Source organism: Lygodium microphyllum, chromosome 17, assembly GCF_053477565.2.
Source record: "Lygodium microphyllum isolate KBCC chromosome 17, Lygodium_microphyllum_v1.1.10, whole genome shotgun sequence".
Taxonomy (NCBI): Eukaryota; Viridiplantae; Streptophyta; class Polypodiopsida; order Schizaeales; family Lygodiaceae; genus Lygodium; species Lygodium microphyllum.
The window spans coordinates 30,291,660-30,308,915 of NC_141151.1; the positions used below are offsets into that span (position 1 = coordinate 30,291,660).

The 17,256-nt window shown below is 47.4% G+C and overlaps 1 protein-coding gene across 7 annotated transcripts in view; it reads right to left on the minus strand.

The window, feature by feature from the left end:
- LOC148021740 (uncharacterized) overlaps positions 1–17,256 on the minus strand; it is a 265,301-nt gene that overhangs the window by 159,510 nt on the left and 88,535 nt on the right. For all 7 annotated transcript variants that reach the window (XM_087697266.1, XM_087697265.1, XM_087697262.1 and 4 more), the window contains one exon: positions 15,503–15,651. In XM_087697266.1, coding sequence (XP_087553392.1) covers positions 15,503–15,651 — 149 coding nt within the window. The remainder of the gene's footprint in view (positions 1–15,502; positions 15,652–17,256) is intronic.

Below are 17,256 nucleotides of genomic sequence, written 5' to 3' on the forward strand. Positions count from 1 at the left end.
AAAGCCTTGCCTTATGTTGATTCCATTTATGGAGGATGCAACATTTCCCCTCTTACTATCATTAAGAGCCACCCACAAGAAAAAGGTAAGACCCTTTAAATAAGGCTATCTCAAAAAAGATATCCATCACCTCTATAGTCTTGGTAGATCCACGGATAGTTGATGTGCACACATTAACAAATACCCTAGCTCCTTTCACTGGGACATTTCCGTTGTGATTTTTTCACTACTACACGACCAAGTATGACACATACCACTACTACTGCCACACAACCTATAGGAGTACATCACTAGACCTCAACATCTATAGGTGTCCCTTTAGATAGAGCGGTAGCACTCACCCGGTCTAGGCACCCACGCCCACCTAGACGAAGGCCTAGACATCCACACCACAAACAAATTAGAGCAATCCTTCAGCACCACAAGAGACAGATGCCAAGATGCCTCAGAAATGCAAGCATACATCTCCTTAGAGGACAGACATCTCATTGATGGAGAGTTTCCTTTTTCTACTTTTACTTTTAGATCTATTTCACTTTTACTTTTAGATCATCGACATGTTCTCTTTTTATAGAACACTATTTCACTTTTTAGTCTTATGGACATGTTTTTCATCTTTTCTCATTCCAGATGAGAAACACACCATCATTGTATGTATTGCTCTAGCCTCATAGGCCACATTGGCCTTTTAGAGACATTAATATACTCTCTCTCTCTCTCTCTTTTTTTTTCGTAAATACTCTCTCTCTCTCTCTCTCTCTCTCTCTCTCTCTCTCTCTCTCTCTCGTGACAGAGGCCCTCTTCCAAAAAGTGACTTTCCTACATAGCCTTTTGACCTCACTGAGACAAACATACTCCCCACTCACACTAGAGTCATCTAGACAACTAGCATTACAAGGGGGATATTGAGTGTTGGTATGCCAAGACAGAGGCATGCCTACAATTACATGGATTACACATGAATCACCTCCCAACACTATATTACAACTTGGATTGCCCCCATTTGGAGCTCAACTGAGAGGAGCTGAACCACATCATCAAAATAGACATTATTCAAATATACATAGCCAAGATATGGGTCACACCTACTAAGGATTTGGCCATGAATAGGGATTTCTAGCAAAAGCATCTTCTATACATATCCCTTGACGGCTTTGTTGTCCGCCCGAGATACATGGATGCACACCTATCTTATGGTGTACGCTGTGCCATTGGGAAGCTCCATACATCCTCACACTAGCTCCGGATCAAGACAAGTAGATACAGCGTAGACTCCTGCCCCCAAAGGACAGGATTTGCCAGCTTTGTCGGCTCAAGCCAAAGACAGAGAAACACTACTTATGCAGATGCCTGGTGTACTATGAGACCCAAGGGCACTTCCATTGCTTGTTTAGAGAGATGTTTGGGCCACTATCCAGGGTTACGGATTTCCTCGTTCAAAGATGTCTGAAGCTCTTTTTGCTGGATCTATGCTGCCACAAAGACAATCTCTTACGAACCTAGTAGCAGAGACATGGAGCCAGACACCAGCATGCACTCATGGAGTTCTACAAAGCATCGACTACTCCCTTCACCACCAAGCCCTCCCTCGTGCAACCAATGTCCCCACCATGGGGGACCACCTTAGAAACAACCATGAATAGATGCACAGCCCGTCGCACATGTCCGGCTAGTCCACACCCTCACAAGAGGCACCATCTGCAAATACAAGGGATACTACAACATCATAGGGTGACTCTACCTCACCACTTCAACCTTCTATGCAAGACAAACCCATGAGAGATATCCTGAGATGAGAGTGCTTCTTGAGCAAATCCTCCCAAGGAAGAAGCCTTACTTGATGTACCATATCAAGCAACCACTGAGGGCGGCCTTTCAATCAAGCAATGCGACTTTGAATACCTGAAAGGGAGTAAAAAAACAAAGGCATTCCAAGTGACCCAATCATGCTAACATCCCTAGAAACACAAAAAGTAGAACATTATTTCATGTGCAAATACAGAGGATACTACAATGTCATAGGAGGACCATATCTCACCGCTTCGACCTCTCTATGTGAGACAGACCCATGAGCGGTATCCTAAGATGAGAGTGCTTCTTGAACAGTTCCACACTGTATCTAGCTTAGACATCGTTTTGTACTCATCAACTATGTATTGTTCACTGTTTATTTTCCATTTATAGTCATCTGATTAGATGTCATCTATTTTGAGACATGGGAAACTTCCCTAAATTTTCAGATCTAACATTTTGGTCTCATAGGCCGAGTTGGCCTTTTGTACATGTTAATATAACTCTCTCTCTCTCTCTCTCTCTCTCTCTCTCTCTCTCTCTCTCTCTCTCTCTCCCCAAAAACCATTCCTTCTCTCTCCATAGAAACTAATACTAGTTTCTACATATAAGGCACAAGTAGGGGGGGATCAAAATACAGGGAGACTTGAAGGGTGAGAAGCAATGCATGGAGTACTAAACTGGAGTATATTGAAGGTGGGTATGGTTTTTTTTTGGCAAGTAAAATGTGGCTGATTATATTGCTCAAAAAATAGATTCCAACGGAGGCTCATGCTCAACAGACTAGCTAGAGCTGGTGCAAAGTCACAAATACATCATGCATACAAGCCTCTCAAGGCGGTTTGGGGAGGATGGGGACAATAAGCCATGGAAGGGGGGTGTATCGCCATCTAGGGTTGCCTGCCTGCATCACAAAAAACAGGTCTTGGTCGCCCCAAGTACACATGAAATGACAACAAGTCTCCTGGCAAGCTCCGGACTCTCCCTGCACTTGGTCCCATCGGCCGCGGAGGGAGTGGTTGATGGAGGTCTAGAGCTCTGCAAAGGTCACCTGTACTGAAAGTCTCTCTCCGCCGAAAGCCTCCTGACGCCACGCCTTCCAGATATGCCATCCAGTAAGACTCCCTATGATCTCCCATAACACACAGCAGTCTGTTGTTGGCTCCAGTACCTGCCGGCTGGGTAGAGCCTCTAAACCGACCACTGCGCACGACCCTGCTCGATGATGAATATCATGTCCTACATCCCAGCCTCATACAGAAGGTGACAGCCCTGGCTGACTGCCTCCCAACAGAAATCTCCCCATGAGATACATCCAAGGCTAGGTGCAATACGGCGAAGGATGCGGCATGCTCCTCTCCACACGAGTTGCGCCTCCTCACATGACCAAACGCAGTGCTTTGGGGTTTCTAGAGGAAGCTATGTGCAGCGCTTACAACTTCCCTCCTTCTGCATCTGGGCAAGCCAACTTCCCACCGCCAAGCCTCCATGTGCAACCAGCCATAAGAAATACGATACCCTCCTCGCCCTCTAGCTATCCCATAGGCGGCGCCAGAAGGTTTGTCGAAAAGGCTCCGTGATGCTATGCTCCACCGAGTTCCTGCTACGTGAGGGCGCCCAATCCATATCCTCCTGCATCAGTACGTGTCTGGCAATCCTAGTAGTATACTCCATGAACCTAGGTGGCTTCTTCACAACCACAGTGGCCGGCCATAGCCACTCTCCTGGATCCCACTCCAGCTCATCAAGTGGTCTGCCCTCCCAGATCCAAAGGCACCACTCCAGTTGCCATGTCTTCCCCTGAAGGCCCACCACCCGAATCCTTCTCCACGAAAGGGCAGCTATCCCCTCATCCTGCTGCCCTCTTTGCCACCTGTAGCGGAATGCCTTCTGGTGAAAACCCAAAGACCCATACCTCCTGGGGCTCTATCGGCTCTCGTATCGGGGGAGCAACCACTCCAGACGTATTGCTGCGTCTATCTCCCTTCTCCTCAACTCCACTCTTCTCTCGCAGCATGATACTCGCTACAACACCTCCTCATTCACCATCCTGTACACCTCCCGCCATGTCTTGATGGTACGAGCGGGGCCGGCCTCCCAACCAACCAACTGGATGTGGGGGCGCTCGCCGATCTGTGCCCCTTCCCAATCTTTGACCTCGGGGTCCCATATCACCGGCTGACGCTCTATCTCCTCCTGGTAGCCTAAGGGACACTGAATTAGGGCATTATGGAGGCCCTGCCACACACGTAGTAAGCTGCATAGAAAAAGTAATCTAGGGGGGGTGATCTGGACTGATGTGAAGATCCATCTCAGGGGCAGCCTCCACTCACCGCCAAGCCTCGGTCTACAATCCTGAAGACCCTCCTGCAATAAGACCTTCCAGGTCTACCCATCTGGCGTGAGGCCATCGACAACTAGCTTGCCCAAGAGGGTCATACTCTGATACTCTGGGTCTATGATCCCAAGCCCTCCCTCTGACCGATGTCATATGATGTTCGCCCACGCCACCTTGGCCCTAGAATCACTCAAGCCATCTGACCCTGACCACACGAAGTTCCACACTTAGCGGCGAAGGAGCATTACACAAGATGATGAGAAGCACTAATATGAGGCGATGTACGTAGCCGTCGCTAGGACCTGGTTAACCACCAAGGCTTGGTTGCCTAGTGAGAGGCAAGCCGTGCTCCAATAGGACAGCTTCCTCGGAATAGAGTCAAGGACAGGAAGAAAGTGCTCGGTAGGAGTGATATCATGTTCCACCTGGAACCCTAGGTAGCGGACAATCTACCGAACGGTCTATCCTCTCCTCACCCATTTAAATCCCAGGTGGACACCCCACTTCGTACTAGAGTCTGGGTCTGTGAAAAAATCAACTAACTTTCGCCAGTTGATTTTCGTTCCCGCTGCAGAGCAGTACACCTCAAGACCCAGCCTCACTCTCTCCAACATCAACTCATCGTCCTCTACGTAGAGTGTTGTATCATCTACATACTCTGAGTCTAACAACTCAATCCCCTCTCTCATTAGAAGTTGGAGGCCGCATAATCCGCTCACACGTGACCTAAGGAAATGGGACATCGCCTATGCAAAGAGTAGGAACAGGTATGGGGCCAGAGGTCAGCCCTAACGGACCGATCTCTCCAGCCGAAACTCCTCCCCTCGACTTCCATCTATGAGAACCCTACTGGTGACCGATCTATAAAGTACGGAGACCCCGCCGATGCAAACCTGGGGGAAACCCAACCTCATCATGGTGCCCTCTAGGAAATCCCTGTCCACCCTGTCATAAGCTTTCTCGAAATCCAAGAGTAGTACGGCCAATCTCTACCTGTTGTATTGAACCCACTCTGTCACCTCAAAAAAGGTAAATACATTGTCTAGGATGCTCCTATCCTAGACAAAGCCTGTCTATGTGTCATGGATGATGTCTGGGAGCACAAGGCGTAGTCGCCTACCAATCATCTTTGCCAGTGCCTTATAGGACACTGACAATAAGGTGATCGGTCTCCACTGGGAAAGCTCCAACCGATCTCCCATTTTGGGGACAAGGCTGATAAGGCCTGCCGAAAGACTCCCTAGCATCTGTCTTGAAGTGAAAATCTATTGAAGGCATCCAGTAGGGGATCCTTCACCACTTCCCAATAGGTAGTGAAGAAGGCCTTAGAGATGCCATCCTCTCCCGGGCATTTCTGCCCATCCTATGTATGGAAAACCTCCTCAAGTTCATTCCCTATGAAAGGGGCCAGGAAGGAGCATCCCGTCTCCTCTGTGACGAGGGATGGGATATCATCCCAGACCCGCTATCTACATCGCTGTCCTCTAGCTGAGGCCGTCTCCTACTGGAAAAGGCACGTGTAGTCATCGGTGGCAATCTCCATCCCCTCGTCTGGGCTAGAATGAGTCCTCCCATACTGATCCCACAGGCTACGTATCTACTCTCCTACGGTGCAAGGCTGGTGCACCTCGAAGAACTCCCTACACATCATATCTCCCTTCCGCGCCCAGAAGGCTGCTGAGGTACAGAAAGAGAACTCCGAGCGCCTGTCCTCTAGGCCAGCAATGGCTGCTCGCGCGCGTACCTCCTATGTGTGGAGGGTGGGATCATCTAGTGCCTCTTGTAATAATCTTTGTGTGGCTGCAAGATCCCACCAGAGTGCTCTCTCCTCCTCCCAGCTCTGCTGCCTGGCCTCTATGGTTGCCTTTTGGGAGATTCTGCTCGACTCGGCTAGGATCTCTGCGACCTCCTCTGCGATCTGGTCCCTCCTATCCCACTCCCTGGTCCAAATCTGCTCAATTTGTCTCATCACCTCCTCCCTCCTATAGATCGAGTCCAGGATCCCACAAGATCGTGCGTCAAGGGCAGATACTGAAGGAAGTGTCAGGGGAACCGGGCAATGATCGGACAGTGTGGTGCCTGTCAACTGCCCAATCTGGCCTCCGCGACAACAACCCCACTCTCCCACATAAAACCTATCCAACCGCTCCAATAAGACACCACCTAGTCGTCTGTATCCCCAAGAGACCCCTTCCTCCTGTGGAAGGCACGATCTCTTCAAGCATCGTGTGCTCCTACTGCCAGTAGGAAGACCTCTCGTGCCTCCTGCTCCTCCCCAGTCATACCTTGGTAGTTTCTACCTGTGCCTTGATGATCCTCTCTCCAGGTTGTTGAAGTCCATCCGCGATCTCCACCTAGAACCTGTTGCATGCCCTAACCTCAATAGGGGCATAAACATTGAGGACTCTAAGGCATGAGTCCCCAATATCCAATCTGATCCATAGAACCCTCCCTGCCACTATCGTTCCGTGGTCTCATACACAGGCGGTGAGACTCGGGCCAATAGAGGTGCATACACCTTTGCTCCTGCCGTGGGCACTAATGGCGTGCTCCCATTAAGTGTGCGAGCTGCCCAGGAGTACGTTCCCAACCCTACAAGCCTGGGTGGGAGTGAGCTTGTGCTCTTGTAGAAGCAAGAGGTTGATCCGACCGGCAAGGGCAAGCTGCAGCGCCTATCGAACAATCAACTTCCTGCAACCACGTGTTCCACTGTAGTGGAGGCTATTCACGTTCCAAGATGCAACGTATACACTCATGGGGATAATTGTGACTTGACCGAACAAGTATCTCTTCGGTGTGGACATTGTAGACGAAGAAGAGGAGCTGTGGGGGATGCGGATGCGCTTCGGTGCCGGCTTGGATGGTGAACTCCGTCTCCCCATGGTAGCCCTAGGGTGTACCATGGGGGTGATGGATGTGCCTAGTGGTACCACCAAAGCAACAAACAACCAAGCTGAGAGGCAAGACTCTGTACACTGGTAGAAACAGGCCGCCTGTGCTAGGGACCACTCAATCACATCTGTTGGCGCTCCACTACGGGGGGGCTCAACAAATAATGCTCAAATGAGAAACCTCGGCAGCTATCCACCAGTTGATATCCATCATGCAGCCCAGCCACTGCTGGGAGAAAAGTGTCAAACCCCCCTCTTCCATCCATTGGGAGATGTGGTTTGCCACCTAGCTTTCCACCTCCTCCTCTACCTGAGTCGTCGTCCATCCTCCTGTGTGAGAGGTCTGACAGAAGAAGGCGTAGTTTGGTCCATCCGATGGTGCTAGTAAATGGACCTTGCCGCTCCTAGCCTTGCGTACCACGAAGATTTCCACCTCTAGGGGTAGTGGGAAAACTCTGCGCTCTGCAACTCTCAAATAAGACCACAGCCCATTGCGAAAAAACTCCTACGGTAGCAACTATGCCTATCTCGGGTAAGTGTGGCATGCGGTATGGGCAAATGAACTCGTGGCTATGTGAGGGAGGGAAGGTTTGGCGGGCTGATGGTGGAGGGGTGAGGATCGAGAGACAGTAGGGGAGACAGAGGCACTCACCAGGCGTCGTGGGGGGGGCCCATGTCTCTTGGGGAGGAGGGGGTGTATGCTAGGGTCAGGGGATGGGCCGTGGGGAGGGCAGGGGCGTGGGGGGGCTCTGGTCCCTCGAGTGAGGCAGCCTGAGACACCTCTGTGGGGGGTGGATGTGGAGATCTGTAGACCTGTCAGGCGGGGTGAAGAGAGGGGGAACGCATTGTGCTCTGCCGGGGGGGCCGTCTCCCTCTCGGTTGTCTCTGTACTCGTGTGAAACTGTCTGCATCCACCTATGGGCCTGTAGGCGGAGCCACCCTCGCACCAAAGCATGTGCACTCTACTGCCTAGTGCCCAAAGTCATGGCAGTGTAGGCACTGCCCTAGCTGCCCAATCACAATGACCTGCTGCCTAGGAAGTGCCCACCCACCTCAACCTCTAGGAATTGTGGGATACTCTTGACCTCTTTCACTATCACCCGTACCTTTAGGACTCCTACGGTTGCCATTGCATCCGCGAAAGACGTGGGAAGGACAATGCCAAAGAGCCGTCCAAAGTCTTCCACCAACTAGCAATACTCTATCGCCAAGCCGGGGAAAAGAAGGGTGACCAGGTGTCGAAGAAACCTGTTGTGGAGTGCAAATGCCTCCCATAGTAAAGCCATTGTACCAAGGGGGCATAGTTGCCTCCGTACATGGTACAACACAGTCCGTACGGTATGATCCAAACAGTACCGTACGGTACAAATTTGTATGACTTAGTACATTCAAATTGGCTTGTTTTGGCCACCTGGCCTGTGCATCCTCATTTCGCGTTTCCTGCACCCTTGCGTCCCGCGTTTCGCACATTTCGTGCATTGTTGCGCTTTTTGGAGGGGTGGAAAGCCTTGGATACCTCACCCCACCCCCTTTTTCAAATTCCAATTTCCAGCCATGCAAAATGTGCTCCTCTTTGGATTCTTTCCAACTTGCAAGCTACAGCCCTCTCTTTGGATTCCTTCTCTCTTTGATTGTTTGAACTTTGAACTATGACCCTTCTCTCATCTACAAAAGGTGCTCCTCTCCTCCAAGGCTCCATGCTTCCACACCAATTCAGCAAGCACTTACAACTTACCATTCTCATCTTCCTCTCTTTGATCTTGATTCTTGAATGGACCCTATCCCCTCTTTCCCGCACCCTATCGAAGCATTTGCCATTCTCAAATCTCATCTCCCATCCCCTCTATGTCGCACCCTATCAAAGCATTTGCCATTCTCATCCCCCCTTCCCTCTCTCTCACTCTTGCTCTTTCAACTTTACCCCAACCCTCGAGCCTCTCGAGTCTCCCTCCCTTTCAACTTTCAAGAGTCCAGACTCAAGCATCTCTCTCTCTCTCTCTCTCTCTCTCTCTCTCTCTCTCTCTCTCTCTCTCTCTCAGGCCTCTTTATTCGTCATCGGCACCATGACTCGTGAGAAGCACGAGGCCTTCAATTTGCATGTGATCCATGTGGAGAGAGACACAAAGAAGTCCAACTCCCACCATTGGACATGCGAGTATTGCGGGAAGCACTATACAAGCGGTGTAACTCAGCTTCAACATCTTTCCAAGACAGGGGGCCAAGTTGCTCCATGCAAGGAGATCTCTCAAAACATTGCGGAGGAGTTTCTCACCAAGATGATAGGGGGATCCACAAGAGGAGGAGAACGAGCCTTATCGGCACCAACTCCTATGCCTACTAAAGAGGAAGCATCCAATGTGAGCGTATTTTCAACCGATGCAAGAGAGGCCTCTACCATTGGTGGTGGGGACTCCACATCCGCATCCGGCTCCGGTAAAAGACAAAGAGTGGAGACCCATGCGGTACCGGAGAGACAATCGTCTCTCTCTCAGACTCCCAGTCATGTGCGTGGATTGGTTGCATTTCTTAGAGAAAGGCAACGACTTGTGGACATTGAAATTGCATGCATGGTGATTGAGTGATATCTTACATTCAATGTCCTAAAGCAAGAGCAATGGAAGAAGATGGTAAAAGCCATTGCTAATGTGGGTCCATGTGAAGGATGGACCAGTGTCACATACAACAACATGAGGACGAGAAAGATTGATGAAGAGAAGGAGAGGATTGATAGAGTCCTTGATCCTATTCGGGCCGCATGGATAAAATATAGTTGCTCCATTCTCACCGATGGATAGAGTGACCGTAAGAAATGGGGCATCATCAACATACTTGTCTCATGTCCACTCAGCACTTACTTTTTACGGGCCGTAGATACCGGCAAGAGGGGGAGAAAAACGACGAACGCATTCATCTACTGCCACATTCAACAAGCTATCATTGAGGTATACATTGCAATTTGTGTTTTAAATTTGTTTCACTTTCTTTCATTATGATAATATCATGATTCATAATTGAAATTTGATTTATACATAACTTGTAATTTGTAAAATGTGGTTGTAGGTGGGCCCCCCAAATATGGTGCAAGTTGTTACCGACAATGCATCGAATTATCGACGCATATGCCATTTGCTTGAGGCCGAATTCTCTACAATTGTGTGGACTCCATGTGCAAGTCATTGTTTGGACTTGCTCATGGAGGACATTGGGAAGCTCAAGTGGGTGAAGAGGGTGGTCCGCAACGCTACATCAATTGTCACATTCTTCATGGTAAAGGTAAAGGTGCTTGCAATGTATCGTGAGCATAGCACACTGGAGTTGAAGAAGCCTTCTTCAACTCGCTTTGCTTACATGTGGTTATTGTTGGAGCGTCTTTATGAGGTGCGGTCCGGACAGTGGTGTCCACGCTATGGAATGAGTGGGATGAACATGAGACAGAGGAGGCCAAAGCCATGCAGCGCTTGTGCCTTAATGAGCAGTTTTGGCAAAAAGTCTGTGCCGTTGTCATTGTCGTGACTCCCTTTTACAGGGTGTTACGTATGAGTGATTGTGAGGGGTCCACCATAAGCCTTCTCATTCACTTCTTTAGGGCAGCATTGGTGGAGGCACGTGCTTGTACAGTGATCACAGAGACACAGTGTGCACATATTTTAGAGATAGCAGAGAGGACATGAGCATGGATGCATAAGCCCATCCATGGTTTTGTTGCATTGGTACATCTGACCTACAAGTCAGCAACGGTCATGGATGATAGAGAGTTCCGTTCAAACCATCTTGCTTATTTGACTCGTGTGCTCCATGTTGATGACCACAATGCAGTGCTAGAGGAGCTAGGATGCTAAGCAGATCAGAGAGGGCATGTGGCTTTTGCTTCTCCCACTAGTTGGAGGAGAGAGTCACTTGTGAAGCCTTTATTTTCGTGGCAAAACTTTGGATACGCACTGGAGACCTTTCAGCCCTTAGCAATGAGAGTCCTTGCCCAGGATTGCTCTTCGAGTGCATATGAGAGAAACTGGAGTGCTTATTCTCTCATTCACACAAAGATTCGCAATCAGCTTAGCACACGACAGTTAGAGCGGCTAGTCTATTGCTGCACTAACTTACGCATGATGAGGGCCATGATGAGCATGGGTAGTCCGAAGCAGGTAAAGTTTAAACACCTTACCATACCATTTAAAATTTGTTGTTTTAACTTTTAAACTTTGAACTTTGAAGTTTAAACTTTATACTTTACAATTTAGACTTTAGCATTTACAATGATCAATCTTACGTGCATCACTACATTGTGTAGGTGAATGTTGATACATTCAACTTGACGGGCGACACTCTTCCGAGTATACATAAGGAGGTGGACGAGGAGGAGATGATTTTTGCAAAGCTCTATAGAGAGCTTATAGCAGCAGATACTCATGACACTCGCAGTTAGCATGCTCGTGGGCGAGGAGTTCAAGTAGGTGGTAGCAGGGGCATGGTCATTCGATGCTCTCCATCATCGAGGAGGAGTGGTTCGAGTGGCTTCCAAACATATGTAAGGCGAGGCTCTAGTAGCTCATATCATGGGCCTCATGATGACATCCCCCCCTTGCCTACACAGCCGCCAACTAGGGAGCCATCATTTGATGATGATGGTAACCTCATCAATAAGGATGAGTATGAGTGTGTCTCATCATCGGATGCTGAGGAGTCATCTTCAGACTCTCTTGATGAGCACTCAAATGTTTTTGATGATGATGATAGTGATGCCTTGTCATAGATTCATCATTCATATGACATAGGTCTCTCTTTTTCTTTGTATCAGATATACTAAACTGTAGTTGTATCACATATTTTGCGTGGCCCATGCGACCGCAATGGTCACCCTCATGTATTCATCTTATTCTGTAATGAAATGGCTATTTCCACTTTAAACATGTATTCTATGATCTATCATTTAATGATTTATGGTTTTTCTTATTTAAAAAAAAGACAACGCGCAAGATGTTTGACTGGGGGGGCACTTGTAGAATGCACTAGAGTCTGACCAGAGTTTTCCATTGCATATTCCTGCTAAGGACCTACCAATCTCATTGTTGTGCTACCGGGGGAGAGGGGGGGGGGGGAAACAGATTATTTTGTGCTAGTGGGAAGGGGGGTGTTGAACACTCCGGGAGGCCGGCTCTGAAATGGCACAGCGCGAATTTAGGCTTGTCGAGCGAGGACGAGGCCACTGGTGCAGGAAAGGCGGCGAGTCAAGCGCGTTTGGGGGGGGGGGGGGGGGGGGGGCGGCGCCAGGCGAGGGGCTGTCACAGGTGGACCTTGGCTCAGGAATATCCTACTACACCTGACCATAAATCGTTGTTTCCTTTAGCGCTCTTTAGCTCGGACAGCTAAGAGTTGCTCCTCAAAGAGGGCGACGTGCAAGGTGTTTGACTAGGGGGCACTCGTAGAATGCACCGACGTCTAACCAAAGTTTTCCATTGCGTGTTACTACTAAGGACCTACCAATCTCGCTGCTGTGCTACTGGGGGGGGAAGATTATTTTGTGCCGATGGGAGGGGGGATGCTGGACACTACGGGAGGCCGGCTCTGAAATGGCACAGCACGAATTTGGGCTTGTCGGGCGGAGACGAGGCCACTGGTGCGAGAAAGGTGGTGAGTCACGCGGGTGAGCGGGGGAAATCAAACTGCAGTATATTGAATGCTTTCCAAGTGTGTTAGTGGCTATTTGGTGTGAAATCAAAATAGAGGGAGACTTGAAGGGTGAAAAGCAATGCATGGGGTACTATAGTGGAGTATATTGAAGGCTTTTAAAGTGTGTTGGTGGCTATTTGTAGCATCGATAGCCTTGGAGAGTTATGATCTATATATAGTGTTACCATATTTGTGGTTTTTACATGCAATGTCTTATATTTTGAGCATAGAGAAGAAGCATCAAAGATGAATGTCTTCTTCATAATCCATATGTGCTAGAAATCCCAAAAGCGTAAAAAGCGTGTGTCTTTTGGAAGCATTGATAACCTAACCACTCCGGACCAAATGGCTGATAGCAGTAACCAAACCTTCCTCACCACTGAACAACAAAGAAACCCATGGCAAGCGGTTTCTACATATGTCTGCCACAAAAGAAACAACAAATATTAGAAATTGGATAGTTGAAAAAAGTAGAGGCAACAGGAAGAGCACCAATCAACATTCGCCAAATGAAGACCTTGTATTTAAAAAATGTTTTGTCCAGCCAACTTGTTGTGACCATAGATTTCCACCACACTTGACCTTTCTGGAGACCCTAGCTTGTGTTGCTCTTTTGGGCAAGCCAATTCTTATCACATATAAGCAAGTGGTGTATCTAATTGATTGAGGCACAACCCAAATACAACGGACCATTAATCAATCGATCTTGCCAAGGGGTGTCTTGGTCCAAAGAGAGGAGAGGCTGCATGGCATGTAAGGAGGTCAAAATGCAATCCCACAAATGATGATAGCCTCTAAGAACACGACAGTAGTGTCATGACAGCCCCACTTGTAGCCTTGTCAATAGTGACCAATCGCAAGCACGCCATTCTATTCAACATCTGCGTCTCTTCCTATGTGCCATGCTAGGTGAGAAGCTTCAAAATACCACCCCACCCAAAAGGACCTAGGTAGAGGCTAGTGACAAACTTCTTTCACAGATCAGATTCCACAAGTACCACTAGCTTAGTAGATCCAGCCCCATTCTATTCAGACCATATCTACATCATGCAGGGGAGTCACATTAAACCGGCCCATTGCACTTTGCAGAGCATAACAACCCTGACCACTTGGTCAACGTCTAAGAGGCCCAAACCATAATCAGATCAATGTGCTAAAGAAGATCCAACTGCCAATATAAGAGACCTTTCAACTTAGCAAAGTGTCTCTGCACCCTAGACGCAAAACCAAAAACAAAAGCATTCCGAGTTGTCCAATTATGCCGATAGCCCCAAAAACGAAGGAAGGGAAACAAAATCATCAAATGTAATTGTGCTGAAGTAGGGTATTTGGACAGACTAAACACCCAATCAAAGCAACGTAGTAACATGCCAACCACAATCCTCCAAATAGTAGACAACGAGGACCACGTTTTCCATGCCAAAGAGCACGAAAGAAAACAGTGCTGAGAAGATTCCATATTGGTAAGACAAAGCAAATGGATGCCATTGGAAAGGCAGCATTTCATAAGTGCCAAGGCTAGAGGCAGCCCACCAACCATGACTCGCCAAAGGAAGACTCTACGTTTGTACAATGTCCTTGAAACAGTCAATCCCTAATCTTCCCGGACACTCGTGACATTGTTGCCAATTTCAGATTCTCTTGAGGGATTGCAATGCCATCTTAATGCCCTACATGCTTCTTATACACAGACAGACCTTACTGTAAGTTTGGGGAGAACTAAAGTTCTGATCTTTAATGCCTCAAGTAACTGACTTCCCATATCAGCACCAGTCCGCCTACAAGGCCAATTAGTAGAGCATGTATCCTCCTATGTTTCCCTTGGGGTCTCTTTCTCTCGAACGACACTCTATGGGCAGACTAGCATATGCCAAACTCACACAAAGATTTGCAGGCATTTTCTACATTGGCACAACATAATTCACTCCTTTCACCAAAGAGGCAAAAAACAAACAAACAAAGGTGTGTGCAGGTGCTTGTGTGTGCCCATCTCAAGCTTGAGAAGTGATGTCCATTGCATTGTACCTTTTTCTAGCTTATGTAGTCATTCTTTAATCTCTTTTCCATGGCAAGATATTCCATGGGATTGTTAATATTGCCTTTCTTGGTCTCGTAGCCACTACTATTGATAGAACTCTTCCCTTCGTCCATCCCTCTTCTTCTACCCCATGTTTCCATTTCCTCTATTCTCCTAGTTCGCCTTCCATTTTGCTGTCCCACAACCCCTTTCCCTCTCCTTTTTACCCACACATGGCCCTTTGGACTGCCCTACCCACCCATTCTACAATTTCCAATCTCTCCTCTTTCCATTGGCCTCATTTTCTCCCTTCCTGCCATCCTTTGTTATCTCCCTTCTCCCCTTACTACACATACAGCCAGAGGTGTCTTACAAGATTTAAGAGAAAACACGAAAACTTAACACCCATGTTTGCTGTGATATATATTTGTCAAAACCAGCATGGAATCGTTTATAATGCCTTTCTTGATACCACAGCAACTAATGTTGATATAACTTTCTCCTTCCTTCCCACTTCTTCTTCTTCCTCATGTTTCCATCCCCACTTTCACTTCTTCTATTCTCCTGCTTCCCCTTCCCTACCCTCTCCTTTTTACCTGCATATGGCCCCTTGGACTGCCTCTTCCCCCCCTCAACTCCTTCCTCGCTCTACCCCTCTATTTCACAACATCCATCCTCTCCTCTTTCCATTGGTCCCACCTTCTCCCTTCCTCTCATCCTTCTGTCTCTCCCTGCAACCATCACTACACATATGGCCGGACAGATCTTACAGCATTAAAAACAAACCAAGAAACTTACCATTCGTATTTTGGGTGATGTATACTTGTCAAAGCCACCTTTTCACAGAAAGGTTTTCTGATGTCACATGGAAGTGTATCACGGTAATATCGCTCATCCAGGATGTAAATATCAATTTCTTGCCCTGGTTTTCCTTCATTCACTGTATGCTATAACCAAATTCTAATGTAAGTCCCAACTCTACAACCATATCCAAAATTTAGCAGTAATACACTTAAACCAAACAAAGTCTGAAATTATAGTACACAAATCAGTGAAAAACATTTCCATTAAATGCCAGATTAGAAACATCTTTTGTAGACTCAAGCAGTGCCTGCTTACTTACATAGGACTATATTTAGATTTTCTAAGGTTCAAATCAAACAAAATAGTACTATAAGTAGGCTGAAACATTCAACTCTTTGCAGCCCTATGCCTGAAGTAAGCAGATGAATCCATCCAGAGATTTCAGGCATCATTCTGAATCCAATTAATTTCTTTGCTGAAGGCCAGCACTGTCTACTAAGAAAAACAGGACCCAAGTAATCACAGCATTTGGGTATTACAAATTCCAGTCAACAGCAGCTGAGCACTTCTACACAACAGCCCATCTAGCCTCAGGAGAATTGGCCATAGGCTTGCAGCAACCCTGACTAGTAGCAGAGAGCTTGCCGATCCTGCATCTTTTGCCAAGCAGGCCTTCAGACAACAAGCATATGGTAGGCCCATGAACGCAAACAGCATCAAGAGTTGGCAGCAGCAAATCATGAACAAGTGGAGAAAATTTCTCAAAGACAGCTGAGCACTTCTATGCAGCAAACCATCTAGCCTCAGGAGAATCGACCATAGGCTTGCAGCAGCCTTGACCTTGTTAACTACAACATTCCACCATGGCTTTCTATCAAGAAAGAATAGTTGATCCTTAGCTTGCTCATGCATGGATGTTATAGAGTTAAGAATATAGATGTTTATCTCCACCCATTAGTTGATGATCTCAATATGTTGTGGGAGGAGGAAATTGGAACGGAAGATGTGAGGAAGCATTCGAAGAGATGGTCCACTAATATAAGAACCATTCTTATGTGGACCATGCATGAATTTTTCGGTTTTGGGGAGTGCTCAAGTAAATGAGTCTCCATTATCATTGCTTTCTCTAATATCATACTTTAATGTTCATGTTGACTAGATATAATAGTTTTTGGAAGGGTCCAAGTAGCAGACAGCTTGCCAATCCCACATCTTTTGCCAAGCAGGCCTTCAGACAATAAGCACACGGTAGGCCCATGAACACAAACAGCATCAAGAGTTCACAGCAGCAATCATGAACATGTTGAGAAAATTTCCCGAAGACAATGTGGAAAGACAGCAAAAGAAAACTCATTGAAGAGTTAGGGCCAATAGAGACCAAGAAACACCCTGATGAAAAGTTGAGAATAGACCACACTAAGACCCAACACTAGATGTAAGTTTCATGCATAAGTTATAATGAAATGTCTTGCAGTGTATGCAACAAGAAGGCTCAATAAACATTCATCATCAACAATTGTGTGGCATTACCAAAGAAACTAGGCAGGAAAGAATATGTGTGGCAGCTAGACTTGTGCAAGTCACTTATGTGAGGGATACATTTTGGGGAAAATGCATCGTTTCTCATTTCCCCGTGATGTTGCTTTCAGAGCAACAACCAGATTGCAGTTGGTGCATTCCGATGTTTGTGGGCCTATGCAAACAATGTCATTGGGTGGTTGTTATTATTTTGTGACATTCATTGATGA